Here is a 20,859-nt window from a genome sequence, read left to right on the forward strand (position 1 = left end):
GAAGAATTTCGCAACTCACTTGATAATATTCCAACTCTGGATCAGTTTTATAAATTCTTAATAGATCGTGCTGATGTCTTAGAGTCATTGAATCGCAATAAATTTAATAATGTCCCACATAATAATACGCCTACAGGTGCCACACTCTCGCCTCATAATTACAAACAACGACGACCCTTGGATACTAAGTCATTCGCTACTACTAGTGTAAATAAATCAAACGCACATGTGTATTCCTGTGTTGTTTGTAATGAAGGTCATCGAATATACGACTGTCCCACATTTAAGGCAAAATCCATAAAGGACCGATGGGTTGAGGTTACAAAATATAAATTGTGTGCTAATTGTCTTCGCCAAGGGCACCCTGTAAATAACTGCCGGTTAGGACCTTGTCGCGAATGCAAAAAAAGACATAATAGTCTCCTTCACAACAATACTACTTCAGTTGGTTCTAATTGTGCTGACCAATCTGAAACTATTGTTAATTTTTCAAAACAAAATAATACCACTATATTATTGGGTACAGCAGTTATCGAAATATGCAATCCTAATACTGGTATGACACAAAAGGCACGTGCTTTACTGGACTGTGGTAGTGAGTCCTCATTTATTACAAAAACATTAAAGGACCAACTCTCATTAGATTCTAATCCTATAGACGCGCTAAATGTTATTGGTATCGGTAATGTCTGCAATGATAAAGTAAGGGAAACCTGTATTACACAAATAACATCTCTAAATAGTCAATTTACTGCTAAACTGTCGTGTTTGGTAATGAATAAATTAACAAGTGATCTTCCAAAGATCCCTATAGATGTACATAAATTTGACATTCCTCAAGACATCAATTTAGCAGATCCTACTTTTAATCAACCTGGTACAGTTGATATTTTGATAGGATCTGATTTGTTTTGGGAGATCTTGGGAAACGAAAAACGTTCTCTAGGTCCAAATAAACCTATATTAATAAAGTCTAAACTTGGCTGGTTGATAGCTGGCCCTACGCATTCTATACATAATTCATACAATAAATATACTAATTGTCATCATTCAGTATCGCATGTTGAAGTAGAATCTAATATTGATAGCATGCTCAAAATATTTTGGGAAATTGAAGAACTTCCTAAGAAAACAGTGATGAGTAAGAACGACAAAATTTGTGAACAGCACTTCATAGACAATACAGTTCGCCTAAACACTGGTAGGTTTTGTATTAAACTACCTCTAACAGATTCCACAGACTGCCTTGGAGATACCTTTTATTTAGCAAGAAAACGTTTTCTTTGTCTTGAAAGAAGGTTTAAAAGGCAGCCTAAACTAAAACTGGAGTATTCCAACTTTATTAAAGAGTATGCGAAATTAGGTCATCTCTCGGAGTGTCCTATACTAAAACCAAATCCAGCTTACTTTTTATGTCATCACGCTGTATTTAAAAACAGTAGTGAATCTACCAAGCTTCAAGTAGTGTTTGATGGGTCCGCTCCCTCTTCCTCGGGGTATTCTTTAAATGACATTCTGATGGTGGGTCCTAATGTACAGGACTCCCTCTTCTCCATTTTGGTAAGAGCAAGACAATACAAATACCTCTTAACTGGTGACATTGAGAAAATGTATCGCCAGGTTCAAGTGAAATCGGAGGATAGAAACTTGCAACTTATTCTGTGGAGAGAAGATGAGTCCCAGCCCATCAGAACATTACAATTAAATACTCTCACTTACGGTACGGCAAGTGCGAGCTATTTGAGCACAAGATGTATCAAAAAATTAGGGGAAGGGCAGGAAGAGGAATTAATTAGTAGTATTATTCAAAGAGATTTTTACATTGATGACCTTGTCACTGGATCTAATGATGCAGTTGAATTACGATATATACAAAATAGAGTTTCAGAGATATTACTATCCGGTTGTTTTAATTTAAGAAAATATAGAAGTAATTTGGAAAATCTGTTTGAAAATTCAAATATAGATACGCAACAAAATTTAACTATTAGTGAGTCTTCGAACACTCTCGGGCTTGGTTGGGACCCATCGAATGATTGTTTGCATTTCCCGATAAATTTTCACCTAGAATACGAAACAGTTACAAAACGAGTAATAATGTCAAATTCATTTAAATTATTTGATCCCTTAGGTATCTTAAGTCCATGTATAATCAAGCCTAAAATGATGTTACAAAAACTATGGTTACAAAAGATAGACTGGGATGAACCAGTCCCATATGATATTAGGGAACAGTGGATAAACTTTATCAAAAATATGCCTTGCCTTCTAAAATTACAGATTCCACGGTGGGTTATTTGCGACTCACCTGTATGTGTGGAGCTGCATTCATTCAGCGACGCTTCTCAAAGTGCTTACGGTGCATGTGTGTATGTGAGGTCAATAGACGCAAACAATGACATTACCGTAAGGTTACTTTGTGCCAAATCCAAGGTAGCTCCAGTTAAACCCATGACAATACCTCGTTTGGAGCTTTCTGCTGCACTTCTTGCTGCCAGATTATGTAGGGATATTGAGACGTCCATAAGGTACACACCAGATCGCATAATTCATTGGTGCGATTCTAGCGTGGTATTGTCATGGATCAATAATGACGTCACGAAACTAAAATCATTCGTAGCTAATCGCATTAGTGAGATTGTCGAACTCACTCATTCTTCAGCATGGCGATATGTCCCTACTACAGCTAACCCAGCAGATTTAATATCCAGGGGCTTGGATGGTAATCAAATTATTATGTCAAATTTATGGTGGACGGGACCTTCATTTTTATTTCAGAATGAGGCTGAGTGGCCAATATTAAAATCTTGTACTGAACCCTACGAAACACTATCCGAAATTAAGACAAATATAGCAATGCTTCCGAATCCAATAATTCAAATCAACCGTTATTCTAATTTAACCAAGCTACAAAGAATTTTAGCATACGTAATGAGGTTTATATATAATTTAAAAAACAATAAAAATCAACGTTCAGGAAAATTAACTATAAATGAATTAAATGAAGCTTTTATAATACTCTGTGGCATTGCTCAACAAGAAATATATCCAATAGAATTAAATATACTATCAAATAATAAGATGTTAAGTTCTAAGTCGAAAATATTGCAGTTGTCTCCTTTTCTAGATGATCACAAATTAATCAGGGTTGGAGGACGAATACATGCGTCTAATTGTACATATGAACAGAAGCATCCTATACTTTTACATGCATCTCACCATTTAACCAAGCTCATTTTCGAAAGAGAACACATAAGTCATATGCATGCAGGCCCACAGTTATTATTAGCCGTAGTGAGAGAAATTGTGTGGCCTGTCAATGGAAGGCACCTAGCTAGGCGTGTTGTTAACAACTGTGTACGCTGTAGGCGTCTTCGTGGCAAAATACTTTGCCCTAAAATGGGTAATTTACCTTCCCAACGTATAACTCCCGACTTCCCATTTTTATCAATTGGCTTGGACTTCGCTGGTCCTTTTCATATACTAAATAGAAAGGGACGTGGCAGTAGATTGATTAAAGCATACTTGTGTCTGTTTGTATGCTTGCGATACAAATGTATTCATTTAGAAGCGGTAAACGATTTGTCAAAGGAGTCTTTTATTATGACTCTCAAACGATTTGTCGCGCGCCGCGGTAAACCGTTAGAGATATTTTGCGACAATGGTCGTAATTTTGTAGCCGCAGCAAAAGAATTAGGAGAATTTCTAAAATCAAACATTGACAGCGTATCTGACTTTGCAAATCATGAAGGCTTTAAGTTCATATTTACTCCTACTTACGCTCCTCACTTTGGGGGTATTTGGGAGGCAGGCGTAAAGAGCGCAAAGGGGTATTTAAAAAGAGTCATAGGGAATAGTCATTTGACATTCGAGGAAATTTCTACATTATTTTCGCAAGTGGAGGCTGTACTTAATAGTCGTCCTTTATGCCCTTTGTCGTCCTCCCCTAATGATCTACTTCCATTGTCTCCTGGTCACTTCCTAATTGGCAGACCCTTGACTGCGCTGCCTTCACCATCATTACTAAATTGTAACGAAAATCAACTGAAACGCTATGCCCGCCTTGAGAAAATTCGTCAACATTTCTGGAATCGCTGGCAAAGAGAATATATATCAGAACTACAGCAAAGGACTAAATGGCGATCTAACACAGCTCAATTGAATATTGGTGATATGGTTCTCCTACAGGAAGACAACGTGCCTCCTTTAAACTGGCGTCTAGGTCGAGTAGCTCGTTTGTATCCTGGACCAGATGGCATTTCCAGAGTTGCTGACATCAATACCATAAAGGGATGTGTACGCAGACCCTTGGTCCGTATCTGTCCGTTGCCAACTATTGAAGAACTTCAACGTTGAAATTCCTTTCAACGGGCGGGAAGATGTTCAGGCCTAAAGCGCCTGATATATTTTAATAGCACCAAGAAGATGCATTATATAGTCGCGCACTTGTTTTTTGTATACCTGCATAATTTTTATTTTTTTTCTTATATAGACATTCGTCAATTATTGAATTCACTTCTTTTGTACTTACCTAATTTGTAAAACGTTATCGAAATTAATATACTTAAATATATAAATCTAGGTTTCATTAGAAACTCCATTATGTTATACAAGACACTGTCTTCACACGACATATGCTTTCACGAGCCTTTTAGCGCAAGGAAGCTAACACTAATCTAATCTAATCATGAGTCATCGCAATTTACTATATTCCGTGTTCACACTTTCGCGCGAATACTTTACATTATATACAAATTGATAAGTCTGTATTCCAGGAGGAGAGCCTTCGTCGTGAGCTGGAGTCTGCTCTGGTGGACCGCGACCGCGCCATCAAGGAGTGCACCGATCTCAAGACCCCACAGAACACAGCCACACTTGGGAAATCACGGTAATCTAATGACTTACTCACGGTAATCTTTGACAATACCACAACTATACACGAGAGTATAGTTGTGGTATTGTCAAAGGCAAATATCTAAAATTTACCACTAGTGGGAATTTTTCTTAGGTCATTAATCAGAAACTTATGCTGTAATACATAATAGTATATTTGTGGTATTGTCAAAGGCAAATATCTGTGGTGTATGCAATACTTGGTTGCATGGTTTTCGCTGGATATCTAGGTAAAAATGAATTGCTGTTCGTTAGTCTCGCTAAAACTCGAGAACGGCTGAACCGATTTGGCTAATTTTAGTCTTGAAACATTAGTGGAAGTCCAGGGATTAATGGTGATAAAATATGAGGAAATTGTAAAATATTAAAAACAACAATTTTATTTTCCCAAACTGTCGAACAGGGTGCGTTCAGAAATTTATTACGTAACTAAACTTTGACATATTTAATTTTGAGTCCGCGATTAAGAGGGCGAATAAGCCAGTCGCGCGCAATCGTGAATGTACGCATTTTTTTCCGCAATTCGCGAACTTTAACATGCGCAGTGCGTACATAATCCGTGAAAGAGTGGTAAGGTAAAGATATTTTTTTTTTTTTATTGGATTGTTTGGGCTATTGTCAGCTGTGTAGCACCTGTAGCACTGCGGCCTACATATATCTATTGTGCTCGCCCTTTTCAGAGTTCGCTACCTAGACCCGTCAGGGACAAGAATTGAAGGATATTTTTAGGAGCGATCGTTTTTATCTCCTCGGGAAAGAGTGTAAACTTTCCAAAGGAGATATTTCGTTTATGCATGAGTGGGCTACAACCACATAGGATGTGAAGCGGCGTTTCCTCTTCAGTTTGGCAGAATCTGCAGATACTTGTCGTGCATAGGCCTAGTTTAGCCATATGCTTGTTTAATTTGCAGTGTCCTGTGAGGGCCCTAGTCATCATGCATATGTTGTTTTTACTCAATAGCAGTAGTCTATTGGAGTATTTGGTCGAGAAGCCGGATATTAGGTCTTTTGAATGTATTAATCCTGGCATTTCTTGCCAGTGATTCAGTGCTTCTCGTTTGGTTATTAATTTGAGATGTCCCAGTTTTAGGCAACGAGGCACACCACAGAAGGGTTCGGGGCCCAGTTGGACGGTTTTTGCCCCTAACTTTGCCAGATGGTCGGCATTCTCATTGCCTTCAATATTTGAATGCCCGGGGACCCATCTCAGTATAATATTAGTAAAGGTAAAGATAACTAACGAGTGTATTTCACACACAGGCAAGACAACTCTGCGTATCACCACTTGGGGCTCTCAAGTGGTGTGGGTAACGACGGGTTTCTCAATGGACAACACTCCAATGACCCTTCATTGGATAAATTCCAAGGTCAGTACTGTACAGTAGACCATCCAGCTATGACAGTGTGAAGACTTTAAAACTAATTGTAGAGAACATGCAGTGAAATATGTGGTATAGAGCCATAACACCTTGGCCTTCAGTAGTAGCAGCAAACGAGAAATACCACAGCCTATCATCATGTTTTACCACTGTACAAGCTATTGTATAATGGAGGAGCATATAAGTTTTTTTTATGTGTATATTAATACTATGATTTGATAGATTTGTGTGCTTGTAATAAATTTAGCATATATTTATTATATGATAAGACAGCCCTGTGTGCATAAAGCTATCCTGCTTTTTAGCATACAGTAGCTAATTTTGTTGGAACTTAAATTTATATCTGGCCGTTATTCTGTAGAAGACAATTTGAATTTTATATAAAGAAAATGTCTTCAATTGTTCGTAAGATTTTCTATTGACATATCGTATGTGAGCCTTGTTACTTTTACCAAATATATATATTTTACTTTCTTATTTCACTATACTTACTGCCGCTGTGCATTCTACCCCTACAAATTTTACTTGCAAATATTTTATCTTGCCAAATTATACAGAAGTAATAACCCCTTTCAAAAAAAACTCTCAAATAAACTTTATTTTTATGTGTGATACCCCTTCTATTTTCTATGTGATCCGATTTTGATAATTCTTTTTTTATATAAATTATCATGCTTCTTGTGTGGTCCCATATAAATTAACATCAATAATTAGGCAATAGTTTTTGAGTTATTCTAAATAATGTGATTATAGTCTGGTTTTTTTTTCAATTCTCAACACTGTATTGTAGTTATTCACTTGGGTAATTACTGGTGTTTACTGTATTGTTGTTATGTACTAACAGGTCTGGTGGGCATGTCGGCTGAAGCAGCGGACAAAGAGCGCGCAGAATCCCTCGAACAGAACAATCCAGAATTAGAGCGGCTAAGGAAACAAGTCGATCGGCTTCAGGCTGAATTGGCGGATGCACAGTTAGAAGCAGAGGTAATTATGAGATTGTTCAAGAAGTTTCTAGATGTGTGTATCATGTGTTTTGAAAAATAATAACATGTGTGTAATAGTTTATAATACAGTTGAGGAAAATATTGTTTCTCTTATAACAGAATAGTTGTAGATATATTAGAATTTATCGTGTTTCAGGTATCGAAACGAAGACGGGATTGGGCTTTCTCAGAGAGAGATAAATTGTTGCAAGAGAGAGAAAGCGTAAAAGCATTATGTAATAGGTTAAGAAAGGTATGTATTTATTTTAATTTCCTTTAGTAATAACCATAATTTCATTACGTTTACGTTTTTTTGACAGACTCCATAGAAATAATTGATGATACATACCCTGAACATTTTCCACAGTTCCTTCTGTCTCGAGCTAAAAAGTGCTTGTATTATGGATACTAGACAATTGCAAATATTTATGTTTACAAATTCAATTATTTAAACACATGTGCTGATGCAATATGAGCGAATGTGCTGGTCAACCAACTGATAGTCCCTGACAATATAAGTTGCCTTGAAAGTGTAGGTTACTGGACACCGATGACTTATCAAGATCGTCTGAAGAGACGATGAATCTACTGAGAATCTCAACACTGTACTGTAACCACATCTTTGACTGATTGCAAGATAGACACAGAAAAATGAGTTTATATGGTGTATTAAAATAACTTCCTCCCTTGTGTACAGGAGCGCGACCAGATGGTGGGCGAACTGGCGGAGAGCAGGCGGCACGGAGGCAGCAGTCGACCGCCTGATGCCGCCCTACAGCCCGCCAGGGACGCGCACCACGCAGAGCTCGCTCACCAGGTAACGTGCTCACTGTCACCCGCCAGGGACGCGCACCACGCAGAGCTCGCTCACCAGGTAACGTGCTCACTGTCACCCGCCAGGGACGCGCACCACGCAGAGCTCGCTCACCAGGTAACGTGCTCACTGTCACCCGCCAGGGACGCGCACCACGCAGAGCTCGCTCACCAGGTAACGTGCTCACTGTCACCCGCCAGGGACGCGCAATAATAGTATTGCATAGGTACTGTTTTTAATTTTGAAACTTTTTAAGCCTACATTGTCCCACTGCTGAGTAGAAGCCTTAACTCACGCCTCCAAACATTTGAATCCTGAGCTTGGCTTTATCTTTAATCGTTGACTCACCTTTGTTTTAGTCTACCACAATATCAGTGCCCATTATTTGGTGTCCAACATGTGACAAATTTGGTCCACCTATTAATTGTTTTTTTTTTTAATAAAAGAAGAGATTTAAGGTGTCTTTCTTTTACAGGAGTTCGAATGGGACATAATCGATGTGGAGTTGAATTGCCTGGGAAAGGACGGAGATCTCGGGTTCGAGTTATCTGGAGGTCGAGACGAACCGTTCTATCCCAATGACAGCAGTGTATACGTCACTTCTGTGAAGAAGGGATCGCCTGTCGAAGGGAAAATTATGTGAGTATCCCTTTCTCTCACTTGATCCTTATTACTCTTTAAATTTTCGCGAATTTTATTAGTGCGTAACATGTTGATATTTTCCTGTATATATGATGTTTTTGTAAATGCACAGATGCTACTGTTAGTATATTTGATTCTTTAAATAATTTTAAATGAACGAATGATTAAATTACAGGCAAACACAGTAAATAATGAAAGTAAATAGATTGTAAAATATTGTATCTTTACGGTAAGTCACTGTACAGTCGTCAGCATTTTATACTTTTCTTTTAGGCCACTTAAGAAAGCAGTCAGTCCAAATACAGGCATTGTGTACTTAATTAATCAAGTTAGCAAGCAATCTGTAACTTATTATTTTTATAACATTATATCATTCGGAATGTATGTAGTATAGCAGACTCATATATTTTTATGGTCCTTCGAGCCGGATCTGAACATTAGATTTATGGCTATATAAACTGTTATATTCCAGAACAAATTGTTATGGTACATGTCCCATGTTTATTATCAGTTTGTCACATTAGCGTTGAAATGTGCATATTTGTGATTGTGATTCGGTTTCATACTGAACGAGTGAACGAAACGAACGTGTGAACATGGTATTAATCTGTTTAGTCGGTGGAGTTTAGTTCGTGGGGCCGGTGTAAGAATGAGACAGAAAATAATGTGTGTGTGCGTGCGTGCGTGCGCAGGCCGCTGGACCGCGTGGCGCAGGTGTGCGGAGCGTCGCGGTGGGCGCGCGGGGCCGCCGCCGCCGCCGCGCTGCGGGCCGCACTCGGGCGCGGGCCCGCCGCCCTGCGGCTGCAGCGGGCCCGCGCCGCGCGCCGCACGCTGCGGCTGCGCGACGTGCGCGGCGTGCTGCTGACCCGCGGTACGTACGCTGCGGGCCGCACTCGGGCGCGGGCCCGCCGCCCTGCGGCTGCAGCGGGCCCGCGCCGCGCGCCGCACGCTGCGGCTGCGCGACGTGCGCGGCGTGCTGCTGACCCGCGGTACGTACGCTGCGGGCCGCACTCGGGCGCGGGCCCGCCGCCCTGCGGCTGCAGCGGGCCCGCGCCGCGCGCCGCACGCTGCGGCTGCGCGACGTGCGCGGCGTGCTGCTGACCCGCGGTACGTACGCTGCCGGGCCGCACTCGGGCGCGGGCCCGCCGCCCTGCGGCTGCAGCGGGCCCGCGCCGCGCGCCGCACGCTGCGGCTGCGCGACGTGCGCGGCGTGCTGCTGACCCGCGGTACGTACGCTGCGGGCCGCACTCGGGCGCGGGACCGCCGGGCGCTGCTGAAGCTTCTGGCGCCAGCGCCGCGCGCCGCACGCTGCGGCTGCGCGACGTGCGCGGCGTGCTGCTGACCCGCGGTACGTACGCTGCGGGCCGCACTCGGGCGCGGGCCCGCCGCCCTGCGGCTGCAGCGGGCCCGCGCCGCGCGCCGCACGCTGCGGCTGCGCGACGTGCGCGGCGTGCTGCTGACCCGCGGTACGTACGCTGCGGGCCGCACTCGGGCGCGGGCCCGCCGCCCTGCGGCTGCAGCGGGCCCGCGCCGCGCGCCGCACGCTGCGGCTGCGCGACGTGCGCGGCGTGCTGCTGACCCGCGGTACGTACGCTGCGGGCCGCACTCGGGCGCGGGTCCGCCTGTGCATTGCATTATGGGCTGTGCACTGTGTGCACTGCATTATGCAATATGTATTGTGTGCACTGCATTACGCGATATATATTGTGTGCACTGCATTATGCAATATGTATTGTGTGCACTGCATTACGCGATATATATTGTGTGCACTGCATTATGCAATATGTATTGTGTGCACTGCATTATGCAATATGTATTGTGTGCACTGCATTATGCAATATATATTGTGTGCACTGCATTATGCAATATGTATCGTGTGCACTGCATTATGCGCTGTGCACTATGTGCACCCTGCTCCTGTAACTCATGGAAACCCGCTCATCCCAAGGGAGGTAGCGGATACTGTGAGACTCCTACTCTCGCAAAAACTTCAAGGTGTCCTTCATCTAACGCCACATAAGAGTCACGAGATCGATGTTTGAACAGCGGTGACCTACTCTGTCAGCGGGCTCCATCTCTTACCTAGGTAAGGCACGTGGAGACATGCGCGACTTCTTCAGGCCTAGTACGGTGGGTGTACCCCCGGTCGGTGTCGGCATCCGTCTGGAGGTGACCTTCGCAACCCCTACCTTCTTAAGTACTTTGAGGTGAGCTCGTGTCCATCTCCTGCTGGTTCCTGCGACCTGGTGCCTGAGCAGCAGACCGTCTCTATCTATTATGAAGCCTAGTGAAAGTTAACTGCAATTCCTAGCGTGGGTTGATTAGCAGCACTCTCGAAAAATATAAAAAATATGCTATTTCCTACCGGTTAAAATTGCTACCAAACAACAGTTAAACTTATATATTAAAAATAAAAAATGACGAATCACGAACATAACAAAAACACCTACAAATTAAGTGTAAAGTCAATCTACCTCGCGATTCCGCGTCGAATGTACGCGTTACTAATAAGCTGTATAGCACATACTATAAACTTACTAATGTACAATAATTCATGCAATCATTTCACCGGTACACTCACTACCTAGATTCTACAGTAAACAATAAGTTGTGTAGCGACACCTCATCAAAACATATATGATGCTACAGTGGTGAGGTGATAACCACCGCGCCACAAATACATATATATATAAACTATATAATAAATTAAGAGATTCAAAAGGCAGTCTTATCGCCGAGCTTATTTATATTAATAGATAACTTAGTTTATTCAGGGCGCACTAGATGACGCTGTACATGATGTAGAACGCACTATCGCCTCGAATCTGCAGCTGATTTTCACTAGGCTTTATAACAAACCTATCTTAAACATTTTCGAAATTTCGGACTATGCCGAAATAATTGATAATAAAGCATCGGCTCGGACTAATAGGTGAGGGTTACCGTTTACTAGGTGAATCAATTAACTTTCGTTATAATAACAAATCTATTGCGTTGTATTTCTTATTTGGGAGTGTCACTAAAACGTTTACACCGCGCCGCTCCCTAATGATCGAGTCAACACGCGACCCGCGGATGCTGTATCCCGCTACGTGAGATCTGTCAATCGTCATTGCAATTACAAAAAGGAAGAAGTTCCTTATTCCTTAATGTATATTTAATCTTTTTTTATCTTTACAGGTATCTTTGTCAGCAAAATAACAAGCGACAGTGCTGCAGCAAAGGAGGGCAATGTTTTCGTTGGCGATCGAGTTGTTAGCGTAAGTAGTTATACCAAAAGAATGACTGTATCTAATTTAATTCTCCCGTTAGCAGCTTGCTTTGCAAGCTGGTACTATGTAAAGAATAGGTCATGTTTTTTTTTGTGGATGATAAAGGAAAGGTACACCCGCCTGGGCTAACGGTTTACGCTGGCGGAGCACCAGTGGAGGATGATAAGATGAGCATGAGGTCAGGTCAATTAGCCCATCGTGACAAATTCACCAGGAATTTAACACGATGGTTTCCAGGGGTAACCGCGTGGAGGTCGACCTGACAAGGTACATTGCTAGCAATGGGGTTATCAATCCGCATTACTAACAATCCCCCTGAGATATGATATTGACTTTGCATGGTATGGAAGTTGATAAGTCTAAGTATTATAGAATATAATAAGTAAGAACACGACTTTACATTGGGGTTATTCACAGAGAAGGTGTGCGCTCGTTCATATGCGAAACGATTCACCCTCACAACTTTATAAAACATACCCTACATTACAGACGTATACGCTAAGAAGTCTATAGGAACGGCAATAATAATATGTCAGGATAATTCACACAGCTCTATCTATAGTCCCAAACTAAGCAGAGCTTGTGTTATGGGTACTATACATAGAAAATACACAGATTAATACAAACAATCATTACTTACGAATGCAAATGTTTGTCCCGTGCGAGACATCGAACCCGCAACCATCAGAAATAAAGCGATCTGCTAAATTGCTAGGTAGGCAAGGAGTTTAGCTGCTGTTATAGGGTCGTTGGTATCAATAAGTATGTGCCTAGAATGGTGTTATCGCTTAACGATGTCCTCTCGGTGCATAATCGACTATACTGACTTATACTTTTTCAGCAAGCCAAAACCTTAAAAATATTATACTGCACGTTGGTTAGAAGTAAATTGGAATACGCTTCGCAGATTTGGAATCCTAGGTACAAAACCTACATACTACGTCTCGAAAATATTCAAAAGAAATTTATTCGTTTTTTAGCCTACAGATTACGAGATCCGTATGATTCATCTAGGTATCTTGAGTTTTGTAAAAAACACCACCTTCTGCCTCTTGAGAAGCGTAGGGAAATCGCGGATATTACATATCTCATGAGAATAGCCTCTGGTGCTGTCGACTGCCCAAATCTCCTGGGTAAATTATCCATTAATGTACCACGAGTATCAACAAGGCACAATCCTCTTCTATCTGTTCCCCTAGTGTCATCGAACTATAAGCAGAATTCATTTCTCTGGCGAGCTAGCAACAATTTTAATAAACTATCTAAAACAGTTAATATAGATATATTTTGTAATAATATTAAATCAACGAGACACCAACTAAGTGAGCCCTTCTTTAAATAACAATTAATTATTATTGAAAATCATGTATATGTATATATTTCTATAAATTTACTATTTGTTACTGTACTCCTGTTAATTAATTTCATATTCTCTGTTAACTTTATAATGCCTTTATACGTAGTGATGTAAATTTTTTAAGAATTAGTCTATTGTTATTAGTGAAAGCCTGTCAGTGGCTTACTGTGACATATATATTGATTTTATTTAAGATGTACTTGAATAGCCTTGGTTTTCCTTTAATAAATAAATAAATAAATAAATAAATAAGCGGATTCGGATCGGATTGGGCGGAGTCGAATTACTGCTTGCATGCTTATACTACTGTATTAAATTTATTTATTTCTTTGACAGATAAATTATAGGTCGCTGGAGGGAGTGAAGAGCGTCTCGGAAGCGATGGCCATGCTCAACGAGTGCCAGTACGACGTGGTGCTCACCGTGCTGCGGCCGCTCTACCCGTGCTGCGACAACAGGGACAGGTGACACTATGCTTGTCTTGTAACAAACGGTTGTGGATCTATATTATCTCTGGTCCATTACCAGGGGCGGACTAACCCGTTGGAACCTAGACACGTGCCTAGAACCCGTATTGTTGGGTTTATTTAACGAAAAATGTGATATTGATGATTACTGCTGAAATATTCTAATTATGCGGAATTGTTGATTGATATTGCCCGGCTCGGAATTACAATTTTTGTGTACTTTCTGTATATATTATTGTCTATATATGTCATTGTGACGCGTATTATTTATTGTACCTATTTACACCACTCCGCAATTCCTCTCAGTAACTCAAAGGTTACTGGAAGAAATCCCTCTTCTGGGATAAGTCCGCCATTGTACGCATGTTTTTTTTTCTAAGTCAATTGTGTGTTTTATTTATAATATTATTGTACAATAAAGTATTACAAACAAACAAACAATTTTGCCTAGTGTCCACTTTAGCCTTAGTCCACCACTGTCCATGGCAAATTCATTGAATGGGTGCCCCAAATTCAGTTAGGAAGTGTTAGGAATGATACTAGCAAGCGACGGCAAGTCGACCACTAGGTGAAAAAATGTTTACTAAGAGCTAAGTTTCTTGTTAATTGGTCTCGGCCAAGGTCGTTAGTAAGCTCTGTTAGCTCAAAAGCACCCTAACTAACGGTAGATTTGACATATCATAAGAATCTTTAATAGACGTACATGAATAAAGATATTTTGATTGAATTGTATTTTTGTTCTGCTTTGAAATTCGTTACGATGCTCTTGGTTTTATGCCCGGTCAATCTATACATATAAATAAAATTGGAGTGTCTGTTTGTAATATTGAAATAACCGTTTTTTACTACATGCATATGAATATAAATACGGTACATACACCAAAATAACAATTTTCTGTCTGTCTGTTTTTTCCGGCTAATCTCTGAAATGGCTGGACTGATTTCGACGGGACTTTTTTTGGCAGGTAGCTGATGTAATAAGGAGTAACTTAAGCTACTTTTATTTTAGAAAAATAAAGTTAAATTCCACGCGAATGAAGTCGCGAGTACAGCTAGTTTATAATATATTCTTGCTAACATATCCTTACTTTGTAGGTTATCTGTGTACGATCACTCGTATTCAGACGGGAAAATGCTGAACATGTGCCCCCAAAATGAAGACACGTACTGTGATTTCGTACAACCGCCCCAGGACACTAAGGTGAGAATATAGACTTTATTTGAAATGTCTTTTCGCGCTCTTGTAATGCGACACTATACCAATAGTAGATCGGTTGACGTAACATTTATACATTACTAGCTACGCGCCCCGGCTTCGCACGGGTATACATGTATTATATATATAAACCTTCCTCTTGAATCACTCTCTCTCTTCAAAAAGACAGCATCAAAATCCGTTGCGTAGTTTTAAAGATTTAAGCATACATAGCGACAGACAGCGACACCGACTTTAGTTTATACTATGTAATGATTAACAGGTACATATAGAGCACGGTGTGCCAGATTTTGATCGACGCTACGTATACCATGTGGCAGCAGGCAGCCAGGGAAAGATACACCAGGAGAGAGGTGAGTTGATTAGTTTTATAATTAACATAAATTCTAATATTATAAACGCGAAAGTTTATAAGTTGGATGTATGTTACAGTTTCTCGTAAAAAGTACTGAACGGATTTTGATAAAACTTTACAGTAATATAGCTTCTGTATCAGAATAACACATAGGCTATAATACAATATATATTATAGCCTATGTGTATATATATTGAAATTTAACGCTGATGAAAGCGCGGGCATGGCAGTTTTGTCATACACACTGTGAGTGTTTGTAACAAAACTCGTATTATGAAATTTGGTGTATATATTCAGTAGGTCTTCAGTAGGTTTTCGGTGGTATAGCGGTCTAGCACACCGCTTTACGTCCGATGGTCGCGGGTTCGATTCCTCGTACGGCACAAACATTTGTATTCATGAGTATGATTGTTTGTATCGGTCTGGGTGTTTTCCATGTATAATATGTATGTATTTACGAAAAAAAAATATCTATGTACTTGTATCAGTTATCTAGTACCCATAACACAAGCTTTAGGTAGCTTAACTTGGGTCTAGATGGCGCTGTGTGAATTGTCCTGAGATAAAAAAAAAAATCTCTTACAAGATGTTAAAGCCAAGTAGGTCTGAAAATAGCATGTAAACTATTTTTCATATCCATTAACGCTAAGTTATTAATCATCAAAAATATATTTTTTAAATCATATATATATTTATCTTACGAGGATTTACTGAAGTGAACAATGTTAAATACAATTTCTAACATATTTTGTTTTATAATTTATTTAAACAAACAAACAGACGAACAAGCCTATTATATTTATATACTACTTGTCACCGCAAATTCGTACTCTATGCTATCACTTCAAAACGAATCGGTATGTCGTAAGAATAACAAAAAACTCTTTATTGACAAATTTGATAACTGAAATCCATGTAAACAAACAGTCACGCATTGTGTGTAGTTGACGAGATAAATCAACACAAGATAAACACATTCCACGTTCTCCCATACTCTATCGATACCTTATCAATTGACAAACATGGATAAGATTATCGTTAGTACAGATGTGATCACGCCGGTCATATTTGCAGGGAAATGGGACATGATTAGAGGGAAAATTGAAGCTGTCACCGGCAGGAGCAAGTCGAAGGATAAACAGAATAAGGTTAGTATATGTTGGGTTATTTTTTTTTAAATGGATGTATATATAATGGTACACACCCCTGCGCTGACGGTTTACGCTGGCGGGACAAGAGTCAGGGGGGAATCGTGAATTTGTAGAGCCCTGGGCTAAATCTACTTAAGGGCCTACCTAATTATATTACTTAACTAAAAAAATACACAGACCAGAAATTCCCCGTTCCTTTTGATAGACTTGCATGGGTTGATTGAACTCAGGGTTGCCAACCTTATGATAGGTTTTTATAATTCTAGTTTTTTTTTATATTCTAAATACTGTTTCCGTGGGATCTGGGGACTATTTGTATCCTCGGGGCCCTGGGCTGCAGCCCAAAAAGCTCTTAGGTAGATCCGTCCCTGATAACAGTGGAGGATGATTAGATGAGTATGACGTCAGGACAGTTTTTTATGGATGATAATGTAATAGTGCACCCACCTGCGCTAACGGTTTACGCCAACGGTGCACCAGTGGAGGATAAGATGAACATGAGATCAGGTCAGTTAGGCTATCGTGACAAATTCACAAAAAAATTATCACGATGGTTTCCAGGGTAAACCGCGTGGAGGTCAACCTGATATGGTACATTGCAAGTAATGGGGTCACGAGTTCACATTACTAACAATCCCCTTCCACCGTCAGGACAGTTAGGACATGGCAAACTCATACCTTGGAGTAGATTTCGTTATATTATTATTCTACAGTATTCCTTTATGTCTCCATCTGTTTTGCTGAGTCATTTTTTTTTAAATGGTTGTAAATAGAATGGTGCTAACGGCGCTAACGATTTAAGCTGGCGGGTCACCAGTGGAGGATGATTAGATGAGCATTACGTCAGGGCGTTAGGACATGGCAAATTCATATCTAGGGGTAGAATTCGTTACATGATTATCCTCTAAGTAAAAGAAAAAGATTTTTTTTTTATAACACTGGGGACAAACGAGCATGCGGCTCATCTGATGGTAAGTGATTACCGCCGCCCATGAGCACCCGCAACACCAGGGGAATTGCAAGTACGTTGTCAGCCTTTTAAAAAGGAATAAGCTCTTTTCTTGAAGGTTTCAATATCGTATCGGTTCGGAAATACCATTGCTGGAAGGTGATTCCACAATGTGGTTGTGCGAGGCAAAAAGTTTCTAGAAAACCGTACTGTGGAAGACCGCCATTCATCCAGATGATCAGGATGGTATTTCAGTTTCTGGCGGGTGGTACGGTGGTGAAACTCAGCAGCTGGTATTAATCCGAACAATTCCTCAGAACACTCCCCGTGATATATGCGGTAGAAAATGCACAGAGATGCAATATCTCGCTGCAAAGCCAATGGGTCGAGTCTGTCACATAGACGTTGATTACCAATGATTCTGGCTGCTCGGTTCTGAATGCGGTCAAATGGAAGTAGCTGGTATTGTGGTGCTCCGGCTCAGAGATGAGAACAGTATTCCATATGCGGCCGGATCTGCGCCTTGTATAATTGCAAGCGATGGGCCGCCGTGAAATACCGTCTCACTCTACTGAGCACACCAAGCTTCTTTGAGGCTATTTTAGCCTTGTCCTCCAAATGACCGCAAAACTGAACGTCACTGGATATATCAACGCCAAGGACCTCGAGATTTGGCTTCACATCAAGGAGAGTGTCTAAAAATGATGTTTAAAAATTACTGTGTAATGCAAATAAAAGCATATACTATCAAAATAAAGACAAGAAAAGGGTAGGTGCCGTATGTAATAAACATAAATATACATATTTGTTGAATCTATACTTATGTAGCTAGTAATATAAATTATATATATAACATATAATTTTGAATTACAGGTACACGAGAGCGACGCTATCGCGGAGCTGGACTCCATTATCGACAGTTATCACGGGAAAACGAGTAAGTTGTTTACATTGATCTTCTCATGCAATCTTTGTTTGTTTAACTTTATTGTAGAGTTAAAATTTTAGGGTAAAAAATTAAAAGCTCTTACGAATCTCTCTAGTCATTTCAATTGGTTATTTCATTCATTTTACCTTTATTTATGTCGTTTTTTTTTAATTGTCAATCAACTTCAAAAAATTTCACGTGAAGTTCAATAAATCTTTTTTATTTCAAATAAAAAAGAATTATTAAAATAAAAGAACTGCTGTTTCTCGTATAAATTTGGTCGAATTCTGACGTGTAGTTTTGGAATTATCCTTAATAATGCGCATTGTCCTGACCTGATCGCGGTATTGTTTTAATATTTTCTATTTATTTCTGTTTTATCTTTACGTTTTCAGTCAAAGAAACTAGCAGTGTGCTAAAACGTTCGCGTAGAAAAAACAAAGAGTCTCAAAGCGAGGCAAAAAATGGAGGCACCTGGCCTAAAGCGAGGGCAAATTTTAATCTAGAAGATAACTCCACCGGAACTATAGTTCAGCCGAGATCTAGAAAAGAACGGCCGCCGTTATCAGTCTTACTCAGTCCGCCAACAAAATTGCCGCCCGAACCACAGCGGTCGAATACTAACAGAAATTCGAATCCCATACCGCTTGGTCACGCACCTTTAACTCAAGTGTCAGCACCGGCGCGACATTCAATGTACAAATCTATTGAATCTTCTACAGTAGTCGAACATTTTCCCAAACCTGCCCCTTTAACTATCCATAACCCTTTCGCTTCTCCCAACAGTATGAATTTCGAAAAATCTCGAACGTTGGAAAAGGACAAAATATCCATCAGTGATTACTCAGATCACGATATTAATCCGAACCGCCTAAGTTTAGTGTTAAATCCGTCAGATGACTCGTTGGACTACCAACCAGTTACCCGCAGTCGGACGAAAAGTCCCCACTCTTTAGATTTCACCGTAAACAAAGGACCCAGTTCTTTAGAATTCGTTACGAGAAAATCTCCCAGTTCCCTAGACCACTCTATTAAAAATCATCCTGGTAAAGATGCACTGGACCAGTATTATTCCTCAAAGAAATCGTCTTCACCGAAAACTGTAAACAAATACCCTTCAGACAGCGATAGTTTTGGGCCAGACAGTTTAAACAGTAACCCAAATTACCCAATGACTGGGACATTGCCATCACAGTCGCGTCTTCAATCTCAATACTACAGAGGTCCGTTCGTTAATTCGCATCCTCACAATTCTAGTCGTTATCCGTACTTGGCGAGTCCAACGAATATCCCACAGAGCCAGTCAGGTGAGAGCATAGGAACATGTTATGACATGCATTCATTCACGTCCCATACGCATAATATGTCTGATCTTCAGCCTGTGACTGGAGCGGCTCGCGGCGGTGACTATCACCATACATACGAAGGTGGTACGTTTCCAAGGAAGAAAGAAAACCAAAGATTTCGTGTCCCCTCTAACCCCAGTGTCACGTCTAAGAATTCTGCCGGGAAGTTAAGTACGGGATCTATCGAGAGAAGTTCAGAACGAAATTCACCAATGCCGACATTTCATGTAGAAGTTCTTAGTCCTGGACAAGGTGCGAAGCAATCAGCACATAAAGGCACAAGGAACTCAATGCCTGAATATTGCGGGATGGGTTTAGGCAAGCCTCTGCCTGGAGAACTGAGGAGGGTACACATAGATAAGAGTCAGCAACCCCTCGGTATCAAGATACAATGCCCTCAAAGCAGTGGGGGCGTATTTGTATCGACCGTGTACGATAATTCACTAGCTAGTCAAGTAGGGTTACAAGTCGGGGATCAGTTATTAGAAGTTTGTGGTATCAACATGCGATCGGCGACTTACAATCTCGCAGCGAGGGTATTGCGGCAAATCGGTAATTCTATAACTATGTTGGTTCAATACAGTCCAGATAAATATAAGGATGAGGTTGAGGTGGTCGGGAGTTCGTCTTCGCCAGAAAGTTCCCACGACGATGACGTTTCATTATCGGGGTCTCCGACGCCGAGAAATTCTCCAGGGCCGCAACAGTCTATTCGAATGGAGACGCCTTCAAGTGAGGTCGCTACACTGAGGCAGTCCGGGAACAAAGATCTGCCGAGGTTTCTTCTCATAGAAATGCGGAACTGTTCTGATTTGGGCATCAGTTTGGTGGGTGGCAATGCAGTGGGTATATTTGTGCATAGTGTACGCATAGACTCTCCGGCGTATATCGCTGGGTTACGAACCGGTGATCAGATCTTGGAATATAATAATGTGGATCTCAGGCATGCTACGGCGGAACAAGCCGCCCTGGAGTTAGCGAAGCCAGCTGATAAGGTAAACTTCCCATGTCATTAAAAGTATAGATTTTTAAATTTTAACAAAGAGCATAGCGGTAGGGGAAAAATATACGATAAGAATATACATTTTATGATTGGATTTAATTCGA

General features: G+C 40.8%; 1 protein-coding gene across 1 annotated transcript in view; it reads left to right on the top strand.

Moving 5' to 3' along the window:
• LOC131848774 (disks large homolog 5) overlaps window positions 1-20,859 on the top strand; it is a 35,771-nt gene that overhangs the window by 11,407 nt on the left and 3,505 nt on the right. Inside the window, exons 8-21 of the mRNA XM_059198706.1 lie at window positions 4,776-4,845; window positions 6,147-6,260; window positions 7,117-7,256; window positions 7,413-7,508; window positions 7,953-8,072; window positions 8,545-8,708; window positions 9,404-9,582; window positions 11,892-11,971; window positions 13,677-13,804; window positions 14,903-15,008; window positions 15,286-15,376; window positions 16,453-16,526; window positions 18,352-18,415; window positions 18,802-20,747. Coding sequence (XP_059054689.1) covers window positions 4,776-4,845; window positions 6,147-6,260; window positions 7,117-7,256; window positions 7,413-7,508; window positions 7,953-8,072; window positions 8,545-8,708; window positions 9,404-9,582; window positions 11,892-11,971; window positions 13,677-13,804; window positions 14,903-15,008; window positions 15,286-15,376; window positions 16,453-16,526; window positions 18,352-18,415; window positions 18,802-20,747 — 3,372 coding nt within the window. The remainder of the gene's footprint in view (window positions 1-4,775; window positions 4,846-6,146; window positions 6,261-7,116; window positions 7,257-7,412; window positions 7,509-7,952; window positions 8,073-8,544; window positions 8,709-9,403; window positions 9,583-11,891; window positions 11,972-13,676; window positions 13,805-14,902; window positions 15,009-15,285; window positions 15,377-16,452; window positions 16,527-18,351; window positions 18,416-18,801; window positions 20,748-20,859) is intronic.

This window comes from Achroia grisella, unplaced genomic scaffold, assembly GCF_030625045.1.
Source record: "Achroia grisella isolate CSIRO2021 unplaced genomic scaffold, CSIRO_AGI_Agris_v1 utg592, whole genome shotgun sequence".
In the NCBI taxonomy this organism is placed as follows: domain Eukaryota; kingdom Metazoa; phylum Arthropoda; class Insecta; order Lepidoptera; family Pyralidae; genus Achroia; species Achroia grisella.